This window comes from Anneissia japonica, unplaced genomic scaffold (genome assembly GCF_011630105.1).
Source record: "Anneissia japonica isolate Jap-2015-1 unplaced genomic scaffold, ASM1163010v1 scaffold287785_len535756_cov143, whole genome shotgun sequence".
Classification (NCBI taxonomy): domain Eukaryota; kingdom Metazoa; phylum Echinodermata; class Crinoidea; order Comatulida; family Comatulidae; genus Anneissia; species Anneissia japonica.
In genome coordinates this window covers 354,674-363,526 of record NW_022696924.1, presented here as the reverse complement: position 1 = coordinate 363,526, position 8,853 = coordinate 354,674, and the positions used below count along the sequence as shown (strand labels likewise).

Here is an 8,853-nt window from a genome sequence, read left to right as displayed (position 1 = left end):
CACCAAATCCAACCATCCCCCATCTATCCTGAAACAAATTCCCGCATCCATTAACAGACGCATATCCAGTATATCGGATTCCAGTGAATCATTTCATCAGGCCGCCCCCGACTACGAACAAGCTCTGTAAAACAGCGGATTCCAGCACAAAATGGAATACCAGCCTCCGCAACCAAAATCCCAAAAAAGTAATAGAAGCAGACAAATAATCTGGTACAACCCACCATTCAGCAAAGCAGTTAAAACCAACATCGGAAAATCATTCCTTAACCTCGTAAAGAAACATTTTCCGAGTGGCAACATTTTGCACTAGCTGTTCAACAAGAACAATGTTAAAGTCAGCTATAGCTGCTCAAGAAACATGGGCAGTATAATCAGAGCCCACAACAAACAGCTTCTGGTTGCTAAGCAACAACAGCCAGATAAACTCTGCAATTGCAGGAAAAAAGATGAATGTCCACTCTCTGGAAATTGCCACACCTCATCCATCATCTACAAAGCCTCTGTCCACTCAAATGATGACACAAAATGCTACATCGGGCTCACCGACACACCGTTCAAAACCCGATACACAAACCACAAATACACTTTTAACACCTTTAGGCACATAATACTATCGAACGCGAAAGAAATGAATCAAACCCCCAATTGGGTCAGTCCAACACATACAACTTGCAATGAAGGTGAACTTTATTGCCAGCAGTAAGCCCCTAAGTATTATAGCCATTGTAAATTACACAAAAAATGTCATACAACATGGAGTAAAGAATATTCTTTACTCCATGCATATATAAAGCTTTATTGGTAACAATAGGACAATAAGATACCGTGCCTTTAGGCACATAATACTGCCTATTCATAATTAGTAACAAATATAGCAATGGTGAATAAAAGAATATATACAAAATATTCGTTTCCTGATAAATCCAACTAGGACACATTTTCAAACAACTGATGCATGGTTTAATTTTTCACTGGGGGCACTTTTGTCTTTTTCATACAGTTGGTAAAGAACTTTTTCTTTGATAGGTTATGCCTGATATGATCTTTACATCATTGTTCATTTAGCACTGTTTCTGTCATTATTTGATCAGTTATACCACAATGCTACGCATCAACATTGATTCTATATGTTACTTCATTATAATACGGGTATGACTTCTAGAGTATTCTCTGGCAACAGTATATTATTTGTTTAAAGAAGTGTCCTGGTTGGGTTGTATCTGCGATATACCAGGGGCCCTAGTGGTAAATATGTATGTATCATCATCATCATCATCATTGGCATCTGTCAGTCTTGTCAGACTATGAAGAAGCGCCTGTTGAGGTTGACAGGGAGCAGCATCTGGTGTGACTGTACAGTCCTATACGGGACTTGCATAATTTGTTGCAGCCCGGGCATTTGAACACTGCTGTGTTTTGGTCAGTTGGTGTTTGTTTTTCTCATAATTTCCTTTTTTCCCGCTTTTCAGCTTGTTCTTTTTGAATGGCGATTTCGCCTCTTTCCAGACTAGAAGATAGTTCTTGCTTCCATGATGTTTTGTTGGTTGCAATCGCTTCCCATGTGTCTGTGTTTATGTTTAGGACTTTCATGTCACGTTTGCATGTGTCTTTAAAACGAAGTTGTGGACGACCTATACCTCTGTTTCCAGAAGCAAGTTCTCCGTAGAGTAGATCTTTTGGAATACGGCCGTCCTCCATAGCTGCTTTAGACAGCACATCAGTATTTGTTATTTTTTGTTGCCATGAAATTCCAAGAATACGGCGTAGACATCTCATGTGGAATGCATTTAGTTTCTTTTCCTGTGTTGAGTATGTTGTCCAAGACTCGCTTCCATAATGGAGAGTGCTAATTACACAAGCCTTGTAAACAGCTATCTTAGTGGAAATTGTTAAGTAATAAAAAATATATATATATTTGAAAATGATATTTAGAAGTCTATTCGATATTATTTTCTTCATACAATTACTTGAATGTGATATTTAATTTGTCTACATAATTTCATTTATGCTAAAGTTATCTAGGCCTATATACTTTTCTTAATTTTTCTTGATGTTTCTTTTATTTCTTTTCACTTTCTCCATTATATTAATTTTCTATTCTTTTTTATTTCTTTTCCCTTTCAAGTTTTCCTTTCCATTCTTTTTTTTCCTTCCTTTAATTTTCTTTTCCGTTGCTTTCCCTTTCAATATTTACATATGTTTATATATCATTTGAAAATGATAATTAGCCATCTCATAGACATAAGGTCTATTCGATATTAGTGTCTTCACATCATTAATTTGAATATTTGATTTATGTTTATATAATTTCATTCATGCTAAAACTAGCTTTAATATAAATGATGATGTTTAATATCTACATCTATCTCTCTCCCTCTGCACTTGCTCTCATACCATACAAAGTATACAATTTGTTATTCCTTAACAGTTTTCTATTATTTTTTTAATTTTATTTCTTTCATGTACCTTTCTTAATTGGCAATCATTCTGAAATCCAATGTGGCAGTTGTCAGACTTCTTTCTAAATGGTGTTACTTCACTGCCATAGGCAGGTCTCACTATGATAATGAGATGTTTGATGATTGCTTGATATCCCTAATTATACGTATACACAATCTTGATTCACAGTGCTGGTAGTTTTCATATGTAAATATGAAAAAAAAAAAATCTTGATATCCAATATGGCAGCCATCTTGAAATTCAATATGGTGGCCTTCTGACATAATTTCTGATATCTGCATGATACTCCCGGACATCGAAAACACGAGTAGAGATCTTTGACAGTGCTAGGTGTTGTAGATATGATGATATTTACAACATTATCAATAATTAATTTGGTGGCCATCTTGAAATAGTATGGCAGCAATCTTGAAATTCAATGATGGCATTCTGACATAATTTCTGATGGCTGCATGATAGTCCTTGATATCGAAAACATTTGTAACGGTCTTTGATTGACAGTGCTAGGTGGTGTAGATAAAATATTGACAAAAATAGCAATAATTTGTCGGCCATCTGACATAATTTCTGATGATTGCATGACACTCCCTGATATTGAAAACATGGGTAATGATCTTCAGTTGGAGTGATATGTGCTGTAAATATGAATAGGCTAAAATTAATTATTTTGGCGGCCATATTAAATTTCAAGATGGCGGCCATTTTGAAATTTAATATGGTGGTCTTCTGACATAATTTCTGATGGCTGCATGCTAGTCACTGATATCGAAAACATGGGCAACGGTCTTTGATTGACAGTGCTAGGTACTGTAGATACGAATATTGACAAAAATATCATTAATCTGGCAGCCATCTTGAAATCTAATATGGCGGCGCCATCTGACATAATTTCTGATGATTGCATGACACTCCCTGATATTGAAAACATATGTAGTGATCTTCATTTGGCAATGACATGTGCTGTAGATATGAATATATTGGCTAAAATCAAATATTTTGGCGGCCATATTGGATTTCAGGATGGTGGCCATTAGGAGGCGTTATTTTTGTGGTCTATTTTTTTTAATGATCTTTAGGTGTCATAGTATCCTGTGGGAAGTTTCATGCTTTCTTCCAGAAGTGCACGATTCTACCTGAAATTCAACCTTAGCCGCTCTACTATTATGAAAATAAATAATAACAATACATTAAAAAGGTACTGTCAAAATAAAAATATCAATATCAATATTAGACATACAAAACTTATTATAACAATCACATAAACGTTTAAATAAACCTCTACATCAACACAACTAAAAGGTGGGTTTAAAAGACTCTATTTCGGGTACTCCTGGGCACATGTAAATTAAATAAAGAAATTAATTCACAATCATAATCAGAATTCATTACCTTAAAAAGAAAAACCATGTCAGAGAGCATTCTATGATCACTAAGTAAAATAACATTAATAACATAGTTAGGACAATTCTTTATAAGTCTACAAAATTTTCTCTGAACACGTTCAATCTGCTGAGCCTGATTTGGAGAAATAGAATTAAAAATTACTGTACAGAACTATAAATTGGGCCTAATTATGGTTTTATATAAGGCCATCAGAGCCTTTCCATCCCTTAAGAGTCTACAATTTCTCCAAATCAGGCCCAGCATTTTATTAGATTTAGCAACAATATGGTTAATAAAAACAAAAATTCAACTTGCAATCAAACAAGTATTCCAAGATCTTTATGAGCAGAAACAGATTCAAGGACCTGGTCATCAATGTGATATTTAAACTTAATGGATTTCTTTTTCAAAGTAATAGATAAGAGTTTGCACTTGTCAATATTGAGACTGAGTTTCCTATCCCTATCCCTGGTCACCAACCTACACAGGTCCTGAAGAAGAACAGCATCTTGTGGAGATGAGATAACTCTGAATAATTTAACATCATCAGCAAATAAAAGTGACTGAGCAGAAATGAAATGTAATGGTAGATCATTGATAAATGAATTAAATAATAAAGTTCCCAGGATTGAGCCCTGAGGTACTCCAGAAATGACTGGTAACCATACTGATGATTGTCCTTCAATAACAACACGTTGCTTACGGTCAGTTAAATAATCATTAAACCAATTAAATAAGGATCCAGAAATTCCAAAATTAAACATTTTCGTAAGAAGTAATTCATGATTAACAGAATCAAAAGTCTGTGTAAATCACATCACACTGCTTCTTGCTGTCAATAGCTTTGTATGCTGTAGCAAGAAGCAGTGCCAGGTTTGTTTGACAGGACCTTCTCGGAACAAAGCCATGCTGAAAAGAACTTAAAACAGGTGAAACTTGAGTATGAACAACATCATGCACAATTCTCTCAAAGATTTTTGAGAGGGTTGGCAGGAGGGAAACTGGGAGGTAATTGCAAATAAGTTTTTTATTCTCTTTCCACTACATGCTGTTCCACCCGAAATGACGACAACTTGTCGACATCATAATCAGGAAGACTCTGAATATCCTCAGAACCTCTCTGACTATGAGGTCTAAAAAACGAAAAAAAAAAAAAAAACCAGTGAATTAAACATAGCAGCCTTTTCATAATTTGATTGTACAGATGCACCATTATGAGACATAACAGATGGATAATTGCTTGATTTGTGCTTACTTTTTATCCAGCTCCAAAACCTTTTTTTGTTAGAACCAATCTGACTAGCAAGAAAATTTAGATTTTTTCTATACTTATGTTTACACATCATTTTAAATGCAGTACGAGCAAACTTAAAATTGCTCCTCATAAAACGATTATCATTCTTTTTCATCTTCCTAAAACATTTTTCCTTATCATACAGTGCTCTTTTTAACTCCTCATCAAACCATGGGGGCAATTTTCTGCGCTTTTTTATTTTAGGAACAACATCAGTAACTGCAGCAGTAAGAAGGTCATAAAACATATTTACTGCTTCATTAACATCTCCATCTAATTCAAAATCAATTATATGCCAGGGTGTAATAGGACAAGATCTTGCACAAATATTCTTTATCCATATTTTTTAAATTATATAAAAACCTATTATTAATATTATTCACACAACATTCAACATTGGTATTAAAATCAAATAATCCCACAATCAAACTCCACCTTCTTGCCAATTTTACCTCTACCCATATATATTCTGACAATTCATTTTCCAAATGATCGAGCCTATTACTTTTGAATTTATCATTGACAAGCATAAGAATACCCCCTCCTCATCGATTTAGTCCTGGACAAATTCTGTTTTCCCGAACAATTCTCAGATTCTTCTTCCCCAGATGAATTCTGTACACTAATTCAGATTTTGTATTTTAATTAAGATAGCATTTATACATTAAAATAACTCATGAATCTATGTGTATTGTTAGATGTTTATTACAAATTTTCATTTTGTCTTATTTTTTGTTAGCATTTAGTTACTAATGTAAAAGTTTCACTTTAAGGCTAAGATGATGATATTTTAAAATAATTATTGAATCCAAATAATTTTTAAGGTTTTTATTTATATTATTCTGAAAAATATTGATGAGGATCACACAACTCAATTCAATTCTTTATATTATTCTGAAAAATATTGATGAGGATCACACAACTCAATTCAATTCAATTCAATAATTTAGTAAAACATTTACAGCTCAGGATAACCCAAAAAAACCGAATCGGTTTATTTCCGTTGGGGTCCCTTAAATGAAAAAAAAAATACATGAAAGTTGATTAAAAACTAAAACAACATTGAGAATTTATAACAACCTTTAAAATTACTAATAAAAGAAATAAAACCCATTAAACCTTAAAAGTATGTAAGAGTGAATGTGAAAAAACGGGCCCTGTTATGCTGTTATGTTATCTAGCGTAGACCTCACTGGTTTCAGCCTACCACCAGAACTCGCAGTGTGAATTTCTATTTAAGTTTGTGGTATTTATTTGGAGGGAGCATTTGCTCAAAAGTTAAGGATGGGCCTATACCAGAGCATTTATAGCAGTAAATATATCTGTATCCTTTGTATGTATTTTTAGACTCTGTTAAACACTACCAATCAACTGCTTGCCCAAGATTTGTACTGGTCCCTCACCAACCTAACAAGTACTGCAAATAAGGGCGTTATTTCAAGGTCAGAGCACTGTCCAATTTGTACACAACAGTTTGCCTCTTCGTCTACTGATGATGTCATCATTTTCAGGTAAAAATGGTGAAATAAGCTTATCCATACTGGATTTGTAGTTTTAAAGTATTTCAGTCTTATTTTACATTTTTTTGCTTAGGGATGTGTAAATTCAGTTAAACTAGCAATTTCATATTATATTTATAAATCTTTATAACATATATAAAAATAAGATTTTTCTTAACAACTGAAATTTTGCATTTTTTTCTTTAGGGTCATGCTATATTTTGATTTGCAATACAATAAAAATTTATATATCCCTATTGTAGCAGCATTTATGGGTACATGCTTGCCAATATTTTGTAGATTTATATTTGGTAAATTAGAAGCTAGTAACATTGTCCTGAATGTTCAGTTTCAGCTAAATGTATTCCTTCATGATCAAACATGCTCTCAGTTTTGTATCCTACTCTGATTACAGGAACTTCCTTGGAGCTCTTATTAAGCAATATATATTTTAACAATTATTTACTCTACAGTTGTGTACATAGCTATCACACAAGTTGCCTTCAGTCAGCAGGTTGTTCCACTCTGATTGACGGGAAGCTCCATTGGAGTTGTTTGTTGTGCAATACAGCAAGACGTTGGAAAAATCCTAATAGAAAAGAGGCAACACGATTGAGTTTTTCTGATGATAAGGATTCAGTAGCTAGTAGGAATCAAACACGTCAGACTTCTAATAAGGTAGGAATTCATTTGCAGTTGTTGAATAATATTATTTTCTTATGATCAAAAACAACTCCTGTTCTTATTCATAATGGTACTTGTTCACCTTGTGGATGCTTCATTTTTTGCTGTTGTTTTAGCTGGATACCCTGGACCCAGAGCAGAAGGCTGCATTAAGGCTATTGAAAAAAGAGGCAGAAGGACCATCTCGTGTAAGCACAGACTTGAAACATTTTTTTTCCATGGTATAAGGGAGTAGATAATACAAATGCATATACCACAGCCTTTTGGATTATTTGTTTATAAATGATTTGAGACACAGCAAAAAATTCAAGTATGTTCAATGGTCATGCATTTTTATAGCACCTTCCAGACTAACAAACTACAATAAATTAATTGATGAACAGGCACGAACGCGAAGGGGAGGAATGTGCTCATCCACTTATTTTGAGATGGTGTTGCCATCTTTACCATGTACAAGCAAGTATCTCAGCATTGGTATGCTGGGCTCTGATATCAAGATTTTAATTTCACTTATTTGTCTCAAAACAATAAAATTTACAAAAGAAATAGTAAGGAACAAGCAGATTATAACATGGGACAGGAACACTTATCTTTTATTTATCCGTTACATTCGCATACACCAACAGATATGCATAGTACGAATAATATACAGTGGATAAAAATCATAATTTCATTGTTGTAAATATTTGTTTTTTAGATGGCGATTCTTTGTGATGTGATCAGGGACAGCCGTAGCTCATCTTCAGATCAAAGCCTAATCAAAAGCAACAGTTTACTAAAGAAGGAAAGTTTCCAGCTCCGTTTAGCTGCACCACCAATGCAAGAAAATTAATCCTATCCAAAAAATCCTGTATAACATCTTGATTTAAAAAAAGGCATGCTTTTTAAATTATTACATGTATACAGTATATATAGTTGATATGTAAACCTGAACTTTTAACATATATAGGTATATAGGTTGGTATAGGTGATATTGGAATAGTATTAGTGGAAAGCATACGGTAATTATTTCAACATTATGGCTTTTAAAACTACTATAAAAATAATATTCATCAAAGAAAATCACTCTGTAATCACTTTTTTTTAGCAATATTTTATTTGGAATACCACTTTGTTTTATGGAAAGGCATTTCACAAATGCTGATTTGATTGATTGATTTATACAGTATAAATGAAGGATGATTAAGAGGAAAGCTGTAAGAGTGAAAAAAAGTGTGTGCGAGTGGTAAATTATGAGTAGTAAAATATACTTTTCAATCAATTTTATTCATAAAAATGCTAAATAATTTTTATATACTTGCTCACTGACAGTAACATATAAGAAAAAAATTTAAATATCCACTCTGTCCATTTTGTCAGAGAGAAAATATAGTTTTATGTTACAAAAATTATGAGATTATGGCAAAACACATAAAAATTAACATTGAATATTTTATCCTTATTTGATATTGTATTATTATGATACCTGACAGTCAACAGTGGCGTAGAAAAATATTTTCCATTGTGGGTGATGATTGGCGTGTTAGCCAG

The 8,853-nt window shown here is 33.3% G+C and overlaps 1 protein-coding gene across 1 annotated transcript in view; it reads left to right on the top strand.

Moving 5' to 3' along the window:
* Positions 1–8,758, top strand: part of LOC117102180 (vacuolar protein sorting-associated protein 8 homolog) — a gene marked incomplete in the record, with an annotated part of 68,474 nt that extends 59,716 nt beyond the window's left edge. Inside the window, 4 exon segments of the mRNA XM_033242397.1 lie at positions 6,488–6,651; positions 7,113–7,317; positions 7,440–7,511; positions 8,021–8,758. Coding sequence (XP_033098288.1) covers positions 6,488–6,651; positions 7,113–7,317; positions 7,440–7,511; positions 8,021–8,155 — 576 coding nt within the window.
* Positions 8,759–8,853: the final 95 nt, after the last annotated feature.